This window comes from Xiphophorus maculatus, chromosome 19 (genome assembly GCF_002775205.1).
Source record: "Xiphophorus maculatus strain JP 163 A chromosome 19, X_maculatus-5.0-male, whole genome shotgun sequence".
Classification (NCBI taxonomy): domain Eukaryota; kingdom Metazoa; phylum Chordata; class Actinopteri; order Cyprinodontiformes; family Poeciliidae; genus Xiphophorus; species Xiphophorus maculatus.
Window position 1 is genome coordinate 13,198,154 of NC_036461.1, and position 20,407 is coordinate 13,218,560.

The 20,407-nt window shown below is 37.7% G+C and overlaps 1 protein-coding gene across 1 annotated transcript in view; it reads left to right on the forward strand.

Moving 5' to 3' along the window:
* The window catches only part of eipr1 (EARP complex and GARP complex interacting protein 1), a 49,742-nt gene that overhangs the window by 5,938 nt on the left and 23,397 nt on the right, over positions 1-20,407 (forward strand). Inside the window, exons 3-5 of the mRNA XM_005799125.3 lie at positions 2,176-2,308; positions 4,710-4,866; positions 14,162-14,261. Coding sequence (XP_005799182.1) covers positions 2,176-2,308; positions 4,710-4,866; positions 14,162-14,261 — 390 coding nt within the window. The remainder of the gene's footprint in view (positions 1-2,175; positions 2,309-4,709; positions 4,867-14,161; positions 14,262-20,407) is intronic.

The following is a 20,407-nucleotide window of genomic DNA, read 5'->3' on the forward strand; positions in this document are numbered from 1 at the left end:
TATCATAAAATATAATGTTTTTCAATGTTTTACCAGTTACAATAATTTATTGAAATACTCATCTTTCTTTAAATGTTTTGTGAAATTGTCTTTGTGTTTGCAAAACAGGTACACAGCCTAAAGCTAATTCTGTATTGAGGGGGCCATGGCTTGGAAAAGTTTGCAGTCACTTACTATAGACCACCTGACTGAAATGATGTGGTGGGACTTTAAGATATTTTTGACAGGAACAAATGTCTGCAAACTTCAATGAACTGAAGCAACGTAGTACATAAAAGTGGACCAAAATTTCCTCTACAATGATGTGAGAGACTGAAAAAGTCACACCGAAAAGGATTACTTAAAAGTTATTGCTGCTAAAGGTTGTTCTACTAGCTACTGAGTCATTAGCTTCTCTCATGACTGGATGAGTTTATGGGAGTTCTTCCATGCGAGTAACATTGCAGGGCTCATAAAAGATGGAGCGAAGTGTCCCATTCAGAATGGCTTGATCTGTTAAACCCTCTGAAGTGGAGCTGAGTTTTATATTGGTCAAAGCTTTGGTGGAGAGGATTTTGTGGGATGCTTCAGAATGCTTCTCCAGGGTAATTATGTAAGAAGCATTCTAATCTCTCTCTTCAAGGAGAGATCTGAGGTCAGAAGTTCTTAATTAGAATGTTTACAGGAAGTTTGTAAAATATTCTAATTATTTTGTCTGCTTTAGGTTTTGGAAATATATGCAAACATGTTGTTATGGTTAGAAGGGAAAAACAAAAGTTCTCAAACTACCCAGAAATTGTTGTTACTAAGTTATTAAAACATTAATACATTAAGACAATAGAGAAGCAAATAACAAGATGTGCCCACCCACATATCCCTCTAAGCGTGTGGGATTTTAGGAAACACTTTTTTTTTATAGAAATATCTGGTCATTGTCTTAGCTATATTTGTTAAATAATGCAAGCAAGAAGTGTGTTAGTGATAACAAAATAACTGGAAGATATTTGCATTCCTTTAAAATGTGTAACTATTACACATTCTTTTTGATTTAAAAATTGACTCAAAAGGTATTTGGTCAAACTTTTATATAAACTATTTGGTCGTCGTTTGGTTTTAGTGAAATCACACATAAATTTGTTTTTAAACATAGTTCATATCAATATCAAAGTCAGTGGTTTGATGCAGTTAGCTTGGACTTCTTTATATAGGTCATTTCTGTCCAACAGGCATTATGAACTGGATTCAATTGATCTGTATTTAGATTTGAATTTCACTGTTTTGTTGAATGTAATCTGCTTATGTGATTTAATTATGTTGACAGGATTTTGACTTATAGCATTTTTCTGTGCTGGAAATTAGTTGGACCCATGTCTTGCGTAAAGATGAGATGTTGTGAATTGTCCTTATGTAAATATGCTGAATTGAACAGAATTTGGCATTGCAGTGAATCATGAAGCCAAAAATCATCATATCACTTGCCTTTAGGGACAGTAGTTAAGCAGAGGAAATTGGAAAACAATACATTTTCAGTTGGGAAATTTATCAAGTTTGATTAATTTGAAGCAGTTGTGTCAATCTCAAGTGAGAAAAAATAACAGAATTTTGGTGATGTCATTAACCAGCTTGGAGGTTTTTTTTGAAGAAGTTATCCCATATCCCATGCAGTAGATGGTGATTTCAGAGACATTAAAAAATTGTTTATCCTTCCATAATAACCATAAAATGGTTTTCTTAATGACATAAATGACCAGATAAATAAAAGCTTTGCTACAAAACGGAGCAAATTAGACGTATAAAATAATGGTGCCATTAAAGCTAGAACATCATCTGCTCTTGAGGTTTAATTACAATACATGTCCTAATTCAAGTGTAAATTTAAAGACCTCTTACAGAGAAGTTGTTAGCAGCCCATTTAAATAACATATTATGGAATAAAACCAACAACTAATGAGTTTTTTGCAAATTTCTTTTTGGTGCACCTTGATTCTGTAACATCAAAAGCATGCATATTACTGTCTCAAATGCAGTATTACTTCTAAAATGTATTAGGGGAAAAAAACCAACTAATAAAATGACATCCATTGCATCAAACAGGACATTTTTTTGGAATTATAGATGGTGAATGACATTTAGGTCGGTGTGAAGCCAATGTTTTTTTGTCACTGAGCCCATCTCTCACCTCTGCCTCTGTTTCAGATCCACATCATTGATTTTGATGATGAGAATAACATCATCAATAAGAATGTCCTCCTGCACCAAGCTGGAGAGATATGGCACATTGCTGCTAGTCCTGCTGATAAGGCTGTACTTACCTCCTGCTATAACAAAAGTGAGTTCTATGGTTTCAGTCTGTTACTTTTTGCTTCATTCATGCTCTTCTTATTGTGTTAATCTTATATTGCATGACCTCAGTTATCTGTAATACATGTGTGTTGGAGCCAAGTTGCTCTTTTAGCTGTGTTATGAGTCGAGCTAGCAACAACTCAACAATAAACAGGACCTATTCAAGTGCAGGAGATGTTCTATGCCTTTAAACCTAAATTTTTTTCTTAAAGCTGCTGTTGCAATGTTTCTTGTCTTTCCATGTATGGCATTTTGAAAACAACATGGATCTTATACATATGTAAAAAAAAAAATTCCCTTCTCACCCACCGCGGGTGGTTCTTATCCTCTGAGCTCGGGTCCTCTACCAGAGGCCTGGGAGCTTGAGGGTTCTGCGCAGTATCTTGGCTGTGCCAAGGACTGCACATTTCTGGACTCAGATGTCTGATGTTGTTCCTGGGATCTGTTGTAGCCATTGGTCCAGTTTGGGGGTGACTGCCCCGAGGGCCCCGATGACCACAGGCACCACTGTGGTCTTCACCTTCCAGGCCCTCTCCAGTTCCTCCCTGAGGCCCTGGTATTTCTCTAGTTCCTCGTGCTCCTTTTTCCTGATGTTGCAGTCGCTTGGTATTGCTACATCTACCACAACGGCTTTCCTCTGTTGTTTATCCACTACGACAATGTCTGGTTGGTTCGCCATTACCATTACCATTACCATATATATATATATATATATGTATATATATACTGTATATATATATATACTGTATATATACAGTACAGACCAAAAGTTTGGACACACCTTCTAATTCAATGGGTTTTCTTTATTTTTATGACTATTTATAAGGCAAGAAATCTCACTTATTAACCTGACAGGGCACCTATGAAGTGAAAACCATTTCAGGTGACTACCTCTTGAAGCTCATCAAGAAAATGCAGAGTGTGTCCAAAGCAGTAATCACAGCAAAAGGTTGCTACTTTGAAGAAACTAGAATATAAGGGGTATTTTCAGTTGTTTTACACTTTTTTGTTTAGTTATATTATATATTATAATATTTATATTATATTATATTATAATATTTCCACATGTGTTATTCATAGTTTTGATGCATTCAGTGTGAATCTACAATGTCAATAGTCATGAAAATAAAGGAAACTCATTGAATTAAAAGGTGTGTCCAAACTTTTGGTCTGTACTGTATATACAGTATATATGTATATATATATAAATAAAAACACAAGGAAATAAAGAAGATTTAGTGGAACTTACATTCCCTTAAAATGTATCCGTCCAGTTTCTCTCTTTTGTGGGTTCTTAATTAAAAGGGACATAGACCAAGAAAATCTGATAATATTCCTTGTGTTTATACCTTAAAACTGCTTTTAAAATGACTGGGAACAATGTGAATAAATAAGTAATAGTTTTAAATGTTTTATTTCTGTCAATTCACAGCTTTTTTAAGCAATTTTTACTTAATTCATTCAAGCTGAACAGTGGTACAAATGTAGTTTCCATCATCAGTAATTATAGTTTAAACATGATGATGACACGTATCCTAGCTTTTTTTTTTAAAAGAGTAATGCTAAGCTAATATTTTTAGATTCAGAAAATAAACATCTCAATTACTGCCTTTTCAAGGCTAAACACAGAGTTCTGTGCAAGCATCATACTGGAGAAGACAGCCATGTCAAACAGGGACATGGGGTAGAAGAAGGTGGGACACGGGGTGGGTACCTCTGGGAAGGAGAGTCGTCTTTCACTCTGTGTCAGCCGAGTTCGGCACGCTTCAGCTCACAGGGTGACAGCCGCTCTGGACAGCCAAACACGCGCTGCTGCACACACCACCCACTCGCATAAAATATATTTAATCATGAGCTCGCATACACATGAGCGTCACTGTACCATTTCCATACAGCCTTTCAGCGGCAACCAAAAACGTGTGAGCAGGCTTTTCTCTATAATGATTGCTTGGCCCATTACTCCAAAAGCAAGGTTGTCTAAAACCACTCAAGAGCATCAGCCACGTGTTTCTTTTTAATTTGACAAATAGGCTTAATGCCAGTGTTTTTTAGCCCAGAAGCCGCCTACACACTGTCAATATCTACACCAAAAAGAAATTAGGCTGGTTCGCTCTCTGTCTGTGCTTGTGATTGGTTTTTACACTCCAGCTTGAAACTTTTACTCCAATTACTGCACCAGTTCTACATTTACTCTCCTGCTTCCAATTAGCAGCTCCAGCACTGGCATGGATGTGCCAATATAACTCATTTTAGATGTGTGATTAGCAGGAAAGCATGTCCACATTACAGCATATTAACAGCGGTCTGTCTCTCTTTCTGATCCTCACATTCAGGTGTGTTTTTGAGCTTTAATATCAGATCTGTGTCTCTGTGTTGTCTTCCTGTAGCCAGTGACAGCAGGGTGGTGTCCTGTGCTGCAGTATGGCGGATGCCCTCCAACTGGGACTCGGAAAGCCACGAGTCACCTGATGACTCTGCCCACAACCCTCAAACTCTGGAGCTGCTCTGTCATCTAGACGATAGTGCCCATAGAAATGCTGCCTGGTAGGTCTCACCTTGAACGGAGAAAGTTTTTTAAATCAAATTCTTCTTGTGATTAAAAGGTAAACTATATTTGCTCTCATTCGTTACTTAATGACTTTTTTTTAATATGTCTGTTCTTTTAAGGCGTAAAGTATTTTCTACCACAATTTGGCTTAGTCTTTCTAAAAAGACTACATTTCTAAAAAGATATTGGTCTCAATTCTTGTTCTTTACTGTCGACAGAGCTCATTTATTCTTTTAGTTGTGTAGTTAGAAAGTCATTCCTTCTCTTCAACACGGTTTGTCTTTTTTTTTTTTTGAAGATATTACACATACAATTTACAACCAAAAGTCATGTAAAATCATGATCGTATTCTCAGAAATCCCATTAATCCAGATAGTTATCTACAAGAAAGCAGTAGTGCTGAGTGGGTTGCAGCACCCCCTTGTGGATGACAGGTCATAGACATATTGGAAAAATTGCAAAAAAGAAAATCCACAAATAAAACTAAAAACGCTTGCCCCTCAAAAATGTGATCACTGCCTACAGTAAGTCAGATTGAAAAAGCTTTCGGTTCTTCTCTATATGTTTTTGGTAACTAGCAAGTAAATATAAATATTCGAAATAATTGCAAAATTTAGTCCATTTTTCATCTACCTCAGAATTGGTTTGTTCTCCTCATTGTGTATGTCCATGGTCTGATTCATAAAGAGAAGTTGGCTCATTTCAACACGATACCATCAGTCGGATAGTTTACTGCAGTGGAAAAAGAATGTCAAATTACTCTGAACCAGCTTTTTGTGTGTTATAACGAAGCTCCAACTGTCTCACTCACTGTAAAACATATACAGTGCATTGCAGAGCCCTCTGCAGCAATGGAGCAACACATCCAGTTCTGCTGTTATCAGATGCCGTGAAACTTGCGTATTATTCGTTGAAACACAATCACAGAGGATATTTTCGAACTATGTCAACCCGTGAAGTATATAAATAGACTTATCCAATAGGCAAATACCGAAACAGCCTTGTTTTCATTGAGGTTCAAGTTTGAGATGTCCTGCACTAAAGGTAAGTGTCACTGAATGTTGAGGAGCCAGATGTTATGCTCTTCTTCACTGTCGCAAAAAGAGTTGTTTCGCAACAGACATTCACATACACATCAGATATTTTTGTGTCATTGATCTAAAAGTTTTCTCCAAGAGAAGGGTGACTTTTCCAATGTCAAGGGTGAACCTTTCCAAATTTGGTCCCTATTTAATCACATAAAGTCAACATGGATGTGTCACCATTATACCCCCTGGAAGAAATGCTCAATGTTTAACCTCTATGGCTGATGGCTCACACAGTAAAACAAGCTCATCGGTTTATTAGGAAAACATTCAACATTCTTAAATACTGTTTGGGCAGGAATGGTTCATAAGTCGATTTTTAACCACAATCTTCTCTTATTCTATGAGTGTCAGTTATGTGTTGAGCTGTCGTAGTTGAATAAATCTCAAAGCAAAGTCATCACTGAGCTCTAATCATAACTAATGTGCAGGAAGCAGCTGATGCCCATTTGTTGGATGGAGCAGAGCTCCTGAGCAGGAGCAAAAATGATGGTTAACTGCATCAAGTGCAGAAACACATTAAACACAAATATGTTTCCTTGATTCAAGTCATACAATGATAATACTATTGAGCATAAATCATTTGAGTGTATATTTTTGCTTTTTTATATATTACTCTTAAGTCCTAGATCAAACTTGTTTCAAAATCCAGAGGCCAAAGGTGTTTCCAACAAGGACATTGTCTCCAGTTTCCAGTCTCCAGTTTGATTTCATGTCAGGAGAAATTTGTTTTCTTAGTCTGTTCACTAAGACTAAGTGAACAGTCTTAGTGAACTGACTGTTCAGTCAGTTCACTAAGCAATTTCATTGCTTGCAGTGAAATTAATCTTTGTTGCAAAACTGATCTCTCTACTTCTTTTTTGTCACTGATAATTTTCTACACATCTATTTGAAATTTTACCACTAAACAGTTATTTTCTATCAAGAAATCAATCCATTTTGATTGATGTATTTTTTCTGGTGATACAGCATCATATGCAATGTCTTCAACTAAATATGAAAGTTCATGTCTGATTCTGAAGGAGGGCCTTTAAGAAAGGTGTCTTTTTAAAATAAAAAAAAAACAATGTGAAACAAAGAAAAGGCCAATTTTGACATATTTATGTTTTAAACCTTTTAGATTTTTACGCTCTAAAATATGACATTTGGCCCTTAAGTTTAGAAGAACTTAGAAGACAGATTGACAAGCCTTTAGTTCCTCAGAAAGTGAACCAGCCACATACTCCATTATACTCTGAAATGCATCTCGTCTTCATCTCGGCTGCTTTTGTGCGCGTGTGTTATTATTTTTCTCTGGATCTGACTATTGACTGGCCCACATCTTGGATTTTAGTCACGGCTCGATCCTTTTGTCTTACAGTCAGAGCTGTTCGCCATAACTCACTGCCTATGAGAATGAAAATCGATGGTCATTCCGCTTTTTACTCCACCGTTCATCGTCTGCCTCATGATTGCTATCATTTTTAGACGCGACAATCAGTTAGCGTACTGTAGCAGGTGTCTGCAAGGTAGAGATAAAGATTGGGAGGGAGGGAGGAGAAGCTGAGAGAAAAATGCAGAGATGTAAAATTTTTGCTTTTTGCTTTTTTTTTGAGCGTGTTTCTTAATCATTCCTTTTAAGTTCTATTTCAGGGTAAAGAGTTGTGTTTTTTAGGGTTAAAATTAAAGTTACAAATATTTTACTTTTGCTAGGGATCAGAAAACCTAATTATCTTTGTGTTTATGTGTGAGAGACCAGGTCAGATGACGCTGTGGGGGTAAAGATTGATGGTTGTGGGCACCACCATCTCAGCGCCCTGAGAGCTATAACCCTCACAAGGGCATCACACTGTGCACATGCGGTCTATATGTGTGTGTTTCTGTTTTGTTGGGCTGTGAATTGGATGCTGTGAAGCCTGCACCCTATGCTGTGCACTATTGGCTTCCCTAGATGGATGGCTTTGGTGTGCCGCCCGCCTCCTCCATTTCTCTACAACATGCACACATCCTCTCTTGTTCTGATAATACTGGCAGCTCGCACCAATCTGTGCATGCTTGTGTGTGAAAAGACAAAGAGTTTGTGTTTTAGGGAGTTTTATTTTTACTTTATTTTTGCGTGCATGTTTGTCCACCTGCTCCATGTGTGTTTGCATCCACTGTAGCGTGTCTGCCTGTTTAGCTCACGCGTGCTGTCCCTTCACTCCCGCTAACAATAACCCTTTCTCCTTCCTCAAAAATCCCCTCATTGTTTGGGCGAGCAAACATTTGAGCCTGTGCTCCGTTGTGAAGCGTGTGCCGAATAAAAATGCTGGCAAAATTTTGTGTGTGTGTGTTTATGCGTTCTCCATGGCGGTTTTTGCCCTCTTATTCCTCTTTGTGCACTTAGTTTCGATTGGGAGCCTTGCCAGTTGACCAAATTGATTCATGTGGAGCCATTTGAGCCAATCAGCACGCTAGGAGGGAATGGCAGAGCGTAAAAAAAATAAAAATAATTCTAAAGATGGAAGAAGATGGCTATGGTACAACTGTGTATTTGGTCATAGAAACATGTGTTCTCGTTTTTGAGCAAAAGTTATTTCTCTTTGGTTGTACTTGTCTTGGCCTTCTTTTAATACTTTTTTTTGCAAAAAGATCACAAGTTTTGGTGTGTCTTTATTCCTTGTCATGCACAAGAGTGTATTGCATAAAGTAGGACGCATTATTGTATTAACAAAACCAGAGTTTTCTTAACAATATCCAATTTCTGCTGTTGTGTAGAGAACATAGGTTTTTTTAACCAGGTTATTTACAACATATTCACCTTGTCTTCATTTTTTTTTAAAAATTGGTTACTATTTTTGACTTACTCCCATCAGTCCACAAAACTTGTGAAAAACCTGTCTTCACATATTTCTTGCATGCATTAGTGTGCCTTGTTTAATGGTGGTCGGGTTTCAGCTTTCCTTACCTTTGCCATTTCTATGAGTTCAGAACATCTTCTTGTTATATGTACTACAGATATGTTGTAGTTATGGCAGAATTGGAATTTTTAGGGGTTCCTGGTAGCTCTTCTGATATTTAATAGTTTTTTCTTTTTTAATTTTCAAACTCAGTTAAACCTTTGCTTAGGCCTATTTTGCCTTAAGGAAAGATTCTGCCTAATAATTATGAACACCTTGATATAAGGTGTTGACCTCCTTAGGCAACACTGGAATTGTCTCTGAGTAAATTATCATCCAAGCTCTGTTAATAGGAGCCATAACTGTTTAAATAAGTTAAATTATTTATTTCATAAAGTATAAAATTCTTGCAATAATTCTGACTTTTCCACCATACAAAGAGCTCAACAGTGCTACCAAAATCCAAACCCTTCAGTGTTCCTGAATGAATACAACGAGCTTGTTATGTTTGGATTTGACCTTCTCATCTCAATTCTCATGAGATAGAAAATGTTCTGTCTGATAACCTTCAAACTCTGCTACAATAATGCAATTTTATTTTTCAGGAACTTGATTCACAAAATCTTGAGAAAAGGAAATTAAGAAAATAAGAGCCACACATAGTAGTTTTCATGAACTTCATACTTGCAAAAGGTGTCACTTAGTTTAGCATTTTTTTACTTGCTATGCCTGTTAAATCCTGTCCAGAAGGAGGAGAGCCACACCCGATGTGTTTGTCTTGTACATACTGGGATTTAACTTGTATGCATGCATAAAAGGAGAACAATCTGAAGAGCAGGAGACGTATAGAAAGACAAAGAGAGAGAGAAAACTCCATCCCTTTCCTCGACTTAGATGTATGGGGCTGTGAAACCCCCACAGCTTTCCCTGACAGTATTTACATACTGCTTCAGAAGCTAGCTTGTTGCAACACTCAAGGTCAAATGCATGTAACTTACAATGTTCAATAAGAAAGAAAGCCGATATTAGACACTGCTCAGTAATTGTCTCCGAAGCTCTGCTATTGCATACGATAATTGATACTTTGGGGAAAAATGTGATGTGCAAATCCCAAAGTGGTGAGTATGTTTTAATTGGCCCTATGGTGTCCTGATGAATGTGTGTTTTTGCATCAGTGTCAGGGAGAAGGTAGCAATCTGTTGTCTTATTTTAAGGTTTCTGTGTTAGCAGTTGTTTGCACATAGGCTCATTCCTTGCTTGTTTGGCACATGCTGTTCCGTTTTTAAGATGGGGCTGTAGGTGTTGGGCTTGTGCTATTCTTTCTCCAATGTTCACCTTCAGTGAGTTACAGTAAGAATCCATTTTACCAGAAGAATCTTAAAAACTTCACAAATTTCTATGTACTTATTGCCAGTCGCATACTGTATATACACAACCCATATCTGTCTTTTTGAATTTTCTTTTAGACCACCACAAAGTGCTGCACGACTTTAATGTGTAGTGGAAAGAAAACCAAGCTTTCTTTTCTTTTTCAAATAAAACCATAAAAAGTCTGGGTGTCACTGATAAAGGTAAATCTATCTGTGAGTAATTTATTCTCATTATACATGGACTTGTTCTTTAAACATAATGAAAAAACAACTACATTAATAATTTTATTTTAACAATGAATGTCTGTGTCCATCTTTAACCAGTCTGTTTCCCAAACAAACCCCTTCTTTGAAATTGGCAGGTTTGACCCCAACAGTTTGTTTCAGATTAAGTTCTGGCTCCTGAAATCCTAGTTTTAAAACTAATATTAACTACTGGTTTTTGCTAATAAAATATTTTTGGGGTTGAGTCTTGGCATAAATATTCCTTTGTCTTCTGAAAATGAATTAAAGTAAATGTGATACAGCCCTAAAGGCGAATAAGTTTGCATGCTGGGTGTGTTTACGTCTGTGTTTTTGCATCCAGAGTCCATGACTGTTTGCTCCTCAGGAGGGCAGTAAAAGCTGTCCCTCTGCAGCCTTAGATTTACAGTCCTAATAAACACAGCTCCGTTGCCCCTCCTCTACTTCTCCCAATCCCTCCAGCGCTCTGCTTCGCCTCTTCTAATGGCGCTATCTATATTTGAAACTTGGATTCAGTCCAACACCAAACTCTAACTTGGTCATTTGTTTTATCTCTCTCAAACACTCTCCTCGTCTCTCAGACATGAGCATTGTTGTGGCTTCTCCAGGTTGACAAATGAGTTCAAGAAAATGAAGTGTCTAATTGATGAACTTCCTAAATAAATGGCATCATTTACTAAGCGTCTCACGACTCTGGTTTTATAGCTGTGTCAGAATTAGACGACCAAACCTACAAGTAATCCAAATTTACACTGCATTCAGCCCAGATTGAAATATAATTATCTTTTAAAATAAAAATTATAACATTAAATTAACACTGGAAATAGGAGCATTTTTATGACTATAGTTATATTTGACTCGTTTGAAGGTCTCGGTCATGGTAAGACTGGGAGTTAAAGAGCTGCTTTGTCTGTTGAGTTCTTCTGTCTTGTCACTGTTTCCATCTTTATTTAGCTATCTGAACTAAGAGAAATGAAGAAAAGTACAGATGTGATCCAGTCGCCAACAAGGGAGCAATGAAAAACTCAGCAAGTGGCCCTGTGCTCATAATATATGCTTTAAGTAGAGCACAGTGAGGACTCGCGGCTCCACGAGGCATGCAATAAAGAATCAATACTCTGCAGACGGTTGTATGCAGGGAGCGATCAAAGTAAAGTATGCAGTAAAAACTATTTTTTAGCTACGGTGAAGCAGCCACGTGTCCCACTCTTGTGGCATTAGATTGACAGAATTGGGCTGCAGGATTTGCCAATGAGTAGTCTCTCATTTATACAAGGTTGTCACTTTTATTGGCAATGAATTTACTTCTCCTACACTATAATCAGTGAAGACTGCAGCAGAAGACTGAAGACTGCAGCAGGTGAGAAGCATAATAGCCAGCAACACAAATCTGATCTGGACTGTTCTACTTGGAACTGGGTAAAATATGCATAGGCCCCAGGTCAGTCAACCCCATCCCCCTTTTACTAATTTGAACTTTCATTTTAGGCTTTGATGTGGAAAGAAACTGTAGCCCTGCAGAGAGCAATGAGGAGGGTGGGAGCAGCACATACATGGGATTGATTGAGAGCGCTAAGGCCCCCCTTCTGGCTCTAATTGGTTGTTTCTGACCAAGTGGTATATATTTGTACACATGGCAGTAGGACCACAGAGAGGAGGCAGGGGAAATCAATTTTCATCATATTATATTTTCATACTATATTATACCTTCATACTATAGTGCTGCAATATGTTAACAAATATATAAAACATACATTTTTATAAAAGTTACCTACTTTGGCATTTAACTGTGGGAGAGTGTATGTGCCATCCATTCCCCTGTGCATGACTAGACTTACGTGCTAGTCATGCATCTCTGAATTTTTTTGTTACTCACTGTAGATTATGCACATCATCGTTCACTCAAAATGGACGATTTTGAAGGATCACCTCTGCCTGGCGCAACTCCCTACAGCTTTGTGCCATCTGTTGAAGATGTCAGAACTTCTGCACTTGGCACTGCCTCCCGTTCAGCCTGCTGCACTTTTGATTTCTGATGGCTTAGTCCAGCACCTGCCTTGATGGCTGCAACTATGTTCATTTTTATGTGGTACATAGTGTACACATTTGTAAAAGTCATGAGATTTTTCTTTAAGGGTGACCAATCACTGCGATGGTCTTTCAGAAGCAGAATCTATTTTTATTTTGCCTGGCCATACATTTTTTTACTGGACTAGCATGAAATTGCATTCAGTCTCTAATTGTGACCAAAATAGGTAGAAATGATCGTATTTCATTTACCCCTTTCACAATAAACGTGACCCCTATTTTCTAGGAAAATTTACAGTTTTAGGAAAACCCTCAGCATCCTTGCCCACAATGGATTAGTTTGTCTATATAGAGAGACTCACTGCATTTCATTAGGAGCAGATGATATCACCATAACAAAATTGTTTGAAATATTCTAAGTAATTAACGTCTGGCCTCTAAAATTCAGGGCATTTTTTTCATTATTTCACTCACTGGCTTGTAACACATTTGGGTCATTGTATCCCATTCACTAATCAGTTTGTTAGCATAACTTATTTGATCACTCTGTGATAAACAGTTGTTTGCTGACAATATGCTAGCTAATCCTAAAACAGCGAGATAACAGCAGGTAACCATAGCAACCGGTGACGGTTTAAATTCAGGTTGCATGCGGACCCTTCATGTTTACAAATAATTATTCTATTCTTCTATAGTTAGTGCTTAAGTATTCTCAATAATGTCTTCCAATATCGTATAATTATTTTGTTATTCTTAAATTTCTTGTTAACTTTTTTTTTTTTTTTTTTACACAAAAACACAGTGGGCTGTTGCTCTAGTGCCCCTACAACAGGGCTTACCAAGATTTCCGGGGGAACAATGTCATTCTTGAATAACATTGCATTACACTATTTTACATTTCCTGTGAATTGATGAGAGACTAAAAAGCAAATAAGGCACCTCAAATGGGATTTCAAAGTGTTTTTTCATGATCTGTTGAAATATAATTTATAGCTAATAAAAGTGACAGACTTTACTGAAAACTTCTTTTTTAGACTTAGACTTAGACTTAGACTGACTTTATTGTCATTTTGCATGCACAGGGTGTATACAGAACGAAATTTCGTTGCATACGGCTCAGGACAATGTTTTGAGCTTTCAATGTTGTGAGGTTACTCCAGAATAAAATAAAATACAGTATAAAATATGAATATAAATATACAATATAAAGTGCAGGACTGACAGTAAAAAGGAAGTTACTTAGCTCTGTACATGTGCAAGGTATAAAGTGGAGACCAGATTTTAAGTGCAGTCCAGTTAAGAGTTCAGCAGTCTGATAGCAAGTGGGAAAAAGCTGTTTCGGAACCTGGTGGACCTGCACCGGACGCTGCGGAACCTCTTTCCAGAAGTTTTATACTCTTGCTGTGTTTTCATTAGTGATAAAACTGTTGACCCCCAGTTGCAAATGTGAATTAAAAGCAGTCTATTTATGTTTTAATTTGAATGGTTCTATTGTGTAATTTAGCAATTTATAAAGTGATAATAATAATGTGCGTTCAGTAGGCCACTGTGTGCGTAGTAGGCCATTACCTCAATGTGGTAGATCACAGCTTTCTGTTACACTGTGTGGATTACATGTAAATATATCCAAACTCTGTGCTCTTATTGACCATGACTCAGGTCTTCTGAGTGTTTATAAGCTGCATGTGTGTCCTTCTGCATTTACAGCGTGTTGTGGGAGCCCATGGGCGATGGCAAGCGTGTGATTTCATTGGCTGATAACCATGCGCTGCTCTGGGACCTCCAGGAGAGCTCCACACAAGCCACGGTATGAGACGCACACAAACTGAAAATCACATTCACACAGATTACATAGTAGCAGACTTATTATTTGAGAACCAAGTTTTTATTTTTTTTTCTTGGTTTTAACTGAAACATATTTTCACTGACAAAACAGCTGCTTACACTATTCACACATGTTCATAAAAAGTATTTGCAAAGATCTACGTTAGAGCTCCTGTAATAGCCACACTTTTTCTCCATGCTGATAGTAGGAGTCTTGTCATAACTGAGAAATCAGTCCATCGCTGCATTATTCGCCCGAAGCGTGGTTCGTTTAATTGTACAATGTTTTTCTCATTTAAAACATACAGAAACTTTGTGATATTTTTATAAGAATTATGTGCTGTCTGACTCTATTGCATATAATGTGGTGAAATCATGCTGTGCAGCAGAAATAATTGTCCTCGTAAGACATGGCGATGAACAGGACGCAGTCATGTGGCTTGCACAAAACGAGTTATGAACTTTTCCTCTCTCTGTGCACAGCTGTATTCATGTTGTGTTTAAAATGTGTGAGAAGAAAGAAACTTAAAAAAAGAATATAATTCAAATTGTATGGTGATAAAAGAGTGTTCATGAATGAAACTGATCTTAATGAACATGAAGCCAGCATCTCTAAATTGAAGTCACTCTAGTTTCACATGTTAGGACCTCACAGAGGTTTTTGCATTTTTATTCCATTTTGACGGAATGCTTTGTTGAAATGCCTTTTACTACAATGAAAGCTGCAAGTCTTTTCAGGTGTGTCTACATGCTTGGCATGTCTTGAAACGAAAATGTCTGTTCAATCTTTGAAAAATACCTGCAGATTAATCAAACAAGAAAGAGAGAATCTATGAACAATAAATTTTTATTTAGATCTGGATTTTGACTGGGCCGTTTAAATATACTGTATGAATATGCTTTATAAAATAATCCCACCCCCCCAAAAAAAACCCAAAACAAAATATAACTTCGGTTGTATGCTATTCACATGCTGGACGGTGAGCTTCTGCCCAGTTTAGCAACTTCTGACAGGTTTTAAGTCAAAATGCTTATTTTTGATGTCATCTGAGCACAAAACAGCTATTATTCCACGTTAGCTGTGTGTTCCATTCATGAGTTAATGAAACTTCAAACAAATGGTCCTATCGCCTTTTTTTGAACAACTCCATTCTCAGGTTTTCCATGTAGGCAAGACAGATGCAGCTAACATAGTTAGTAGCTGACCGGTCGATAGACTCTCCTGCCGTTCTCTGTTCCTCCTTTAGTGTCTCTTTACTCCCTTATGGCTGCTTCTCTTGGTGGTAATTAGCTCTTCCAATTGTTAGAGGGACCAAATGGTGCTTCATGACATGACCGAAGCTTTAGATATTGTTTTATAACTTCAGATATAAACTTCTCCACAACTTTATGCCTTACCTGTCTGATGTGTTCATTGGTCTTCATCATGCAGTTTATTGTGGTATATCCTCTTACAAACCTCTCAGCTCTTCACGGAAAAGCTGCATTTGCACTTAGAAAATAATTTTCCACTTGTGGGCTATAATACTTGATTGAGTGATATTTACAGACATTCAGTTGACTTTTATTTTGGGGTATCAAAGTTAGAAGGAGTTATTTCAAATGCCTCCCACACTTATCAGATTTCTATTTATAAAAATAATCCAAAACCATCCGGTCCTTTCACAATTTAAACCCCTTTTATATCAATAAGAACATAACATCCAAATGAAATATTTAGAAACTTTTGATTTATTTTAACATCATAGCAAAGTGTACAGAAGTTAAGCCATGGGAATGCATTTGCAATGGACTGTGTTTTGTCTAAAAATTAACAGAAAAAAATTATGTTGGCCAAATACTAAATTGAGGGCTGTAGAAAGTTCTTTATGAAAGTATTATGAGATTGAAATAAGAGTGGGACAAACCCCAAATATTGCTCAACGCTGCCTGTCAGAGTCGCCCCTTGCTGGCAGAAATACACATTAATGACTCTTAATACAGAGAAAAAGCTATGTAACTAAATTGAGTGTAAATACTTGTGGTCAATTTGCCTGTGGTTGTGTCCTTCGTAATGCAAGGTGAAGAGGCTCTTCACTGTAAATTCACCGTCTCCAACTTGCCAGCTTTGCACTTAGAAAGGCCATTATGTGTATTCAAAGCCACAAAATAATGGCGTGTGTCATGTGTGAATGCATTTGGGGAAGAACTAATCGAGTTGGGATGTGTCAGCCGGCTTTTGTAGATATGGGGGTGTGTGTGCGTGTGTGTTTGTGTTTGTGTTTGTGGGGATCCATTAGAAGCCAGATGTGGTGAGAAATATGAAGTGTATGACTCATTAGTGGTTTATGTAGATTCACATAAAGGGCAGCAAGCTCACACACAAGCACAAGTCAGTCTTGGAGTCTAAAAGTCTGTTGGACTCTTTTTTATTGTAGTTCAGATAAATGGAAGGCCAAGACCTCTCACTCTGTCTGAATATTTGCCAGGGTTATTTATGCTGAGTTCTAGGTCATTTTATTATTAAAAAGGAAAGGGAAAAAAGGTAATTATTTTACATCACCTGCTCATCTTCAGTTTGTGTCCCAAAACAAATATACAGTACAGACCAAAAGTTTGGACACACCTTTTAATTCAATGAGTTTCCTTTATTTTCATGACTATTGACATTGTAGATTCACACTGAAGGCATCAAAACTATGAACAACACATGTGGAAATATGCACTAAACAAAAAAGTGTAAAACAACTGAAAATACCCCTTATATTCTAGTTTCTTCAAAGTAGCAACCTTTTGCTGTGATTACTGCTTTGCACACACTGCATTTTCTTGATGAGCTTCAAGAGGCAGTCACCTGAAATGGTTTTCACTTCATAGGTGTGCCCTGTCAGGTTAATAAGTGGGATTTCTTGCCTTATGAATAGTCATGAAAATAAAGAAAACCCATTGAATTAGAATGGTGTGTCCAAACGTTTGGTCTGTACTATATATAAATATATTAGTTTAATAATGGCAGCAGAGGAACAAAGCCATTCAGTCCATGTTGGCCACACTTCCAAATATTGAGCTATTGAACAGCTGTAATTGCAACAAAGTGTGTTTAAACATAGGGTTGGCCCAAGGGAGCTGGGCACAAATACACACTGCACTTTTCAGTGAAGGTTGTGTATTATTTTTCCTTCGATTCTACAATAATTAGTGACCTTGAGTTGTTTTGGCACATAAAATCCAACTAAAACACATCAAGTGTGGCTGAAGTGCGACAATGTGGGAAGGTTAGTAATAATTTGCACAAAACTGTGTAGGTCAGTCCAGCATGTAAACGAGTGGACCACGGAGGTGATCCACGTCTGTGAAACAGACACTGAAGAGAACAATTGATATTCATGCTTTGAGGTAAACAGGGATGCATGGGCATGCATGTGAATGGAAGAAATATGATAAGAAGGAAGGAGGAAGAAGGAGGAAGGAAAAACGTGTTGATTGCAAAAATCGTGTCGATTTTTGCAATCGACACGATTGCAAAAATATATATAAGAATGGAGGAAGACTGAGCCGGGATAAGGAAAGAGTGTGGAGCTGATGAGGAGAAGGGGAATGTAAAAAAGGAGGGAGAGCTAGGCAGCCAAGACGAATTCCTCCACTGCTGATGAGAATGCTAATCTTTTTACCTCCCTCCCTGCTTCCTTTTTTTCATCGCACTCTGCTCTCCTCTTCAGTCTGTCAGAGGGTGATGTGTTCATCTCTAGTCATGTCCAGCACAGCATAGATCTCTCTCTCTTTTCTTTCTTTCTGTCTCTTTCTCTCTGTCTCTCTTTCTCTCTTTGTCCCTCTTCACCCTCTTTCTTTCTCTCTCTCTCTCTCTCTGTCTCTCAGGTCTGGCCTGGATTAGTGGCTCTATGAGTTAGATGTGGTAGTGTGTATGCATTTATAGGAGAGCATTGTGGGTTTAAGCATGCCAGTGTGCATTGTTTTTGTGCCCATGATGTGTGTTTGCAGCACTCATCAGTTGGATTCGCTGGTGGAATTGAGGACACCTACACACCTTGTCCCGCACATCTGCTCTCACACAAACTAATGCGCACACACTGAACCATCGGGGTGTGAAGAAACCATGACTGCATGGTGATTTGATAGAAAGCTCTGCATTAGAGCTGCTTGCCTCCTAAATGAATGCGTCCCCTAGTGTTGTGTGTACTGCCTTGTTAGGGCCCCTAATTTGGTTAGCGCACTAATAAAGCTGGGAAGCTGGGATGCACGAAGCTCCAGCTTTGCTGTTGAACCATTAGTGGAGCAGGATTCCTGCAGAAGTTTTCTTACTGGTGCTTAAGAAAGCTCATGTTCTCTGAGGAGGGGAGGGGAGCTCCTACTTCTCTGTCGAATACAGGCTGTGTCTATCCTTAAGTTACATGAAAAGACATTTATATATGTGTGTGCATGTGTCCTTTGACACCTTAAAACCATATTTATAGATGATAAACCTAATCTGGTTTACCTTTTGAATGGACCCTTCGGTAATTACTAGACTAACTGTCCAGCATTTATTGCCCTTATTTTAGGTGGTTAAAACATCTTCAAAAACAGCTTAGTTGCAAAAAATCTAATTAAAGTTAAATAAGAAGAGGAGTATTGAATCAAAGCTGTGTAAGTAGTTTTGAAATGATGACTCACTAAAGATTAAATTTCATATTATGTTTAGGTTAGAAAGCATATCTCTGTCTCTGGTGAGTGGGTTTTATGGATCTCAATGTTGTTTTCCTACATCTGAAATTTGTAGGAAATCTTTTGAATGCAGACCCGTGAAATAAGTAAAATGTCCTAAAAAATTTTGAATTTGGGTTGATAGGGTTACAATCAACTTTTTTTTAGCTTTACATAATGTTATAATGTTATTACCTCATCACAAACATACCTGGAGTGATTCTTTGATTCTTTCATTACATATTTGAGAAATTTTTAAGCTCCTGTGGGAGTCATTCAGCTGTGCAAAATGTCTGGATGGACAGACACTGATTTTTTAAAATCTGAAACATTACTAAATGTAGCAAGAAAGTTGCTGCGTTGGCAACAGTGGGGTGACTATTAATAACTGCATACATGAAGACATGACCTTGTGTGCCAGTCAAACCTCTCTCAAAGCAGAGTGAAAGAGGACAGTCATTGATTTTTTGACCTTTGCCGAGGTAGATAAGATCGGGTTCACATGTAAGTATCGGCCAATCACCGATCTCCTAAATTTCTTAAATCAGGACCGATTTGTCGGTGCACCTACTATAAAAACCTGGTAAACATAGATATTTATGCTTGACAGTGAAACCAGAACATTTGAGTCTGAAAAAGTGTGCAATTTTAGTGTTTTATCTTGAAACCTTGCAGTCCAACTAAACGACTGACAAATATCTACCATTTCCTGTTTTCTGCACCTGTACAATTCTTCTTCCTTTAATCCCTCTTGCTTTATTCCCTTCCTTTTCTCCTCTCTCCTTCTCCATGGGCCGCTTACCGTCTCCCCCCCTCTGTCCTCCCTAGCTGAAATAATGAGAATGTACCAGGGAACAGTGTGGTGACGGACCGATCGATGATCTTTGCTCCAGCAGCTAGAGATGGGAGAGAAAGAGGGAGGGCTGGAGAAATGGGATAGGGAGAAGGATGAGGACAAAAACCTGCAGATAGTCAGGGAGCAAAGAAAAATGGAGTAGTGTGGTTCTGCTTTTTGGAATTGTTAGATGCATCACAAGTTTTAGGGAAAGATATTATCCAAAGCTGGTCTGCTGCATTAATTGGATTCTATTTTTCAAGAAAAGTCCTATGAAGCAATTTACTTTATAAATCAGAGGGCTTGAAGCATTTTGGCTTTCATTAAATTCACCATCATTGTTTTTATTTGAAGTCTATCTGAATAAATATCCAGGGACAAGCATGCTATCCTGTTTGAGAAACCTCAAATGCTCCAGTTTAATCGGCCTTCACTGTACTACTTAATTTCTACACCAAGTGATGTTTGAAAAATGAATGACATAATACATTCCAGTGATCATCAACCAACCTACAGAGCTTTGATTCAATACTTCACACTAATCAGTTTTAAACGTTCTCAAAGCTGAGCAGATCTTTTCCAAAATAAATGATCTTGTGTGTAAATCACCTCCA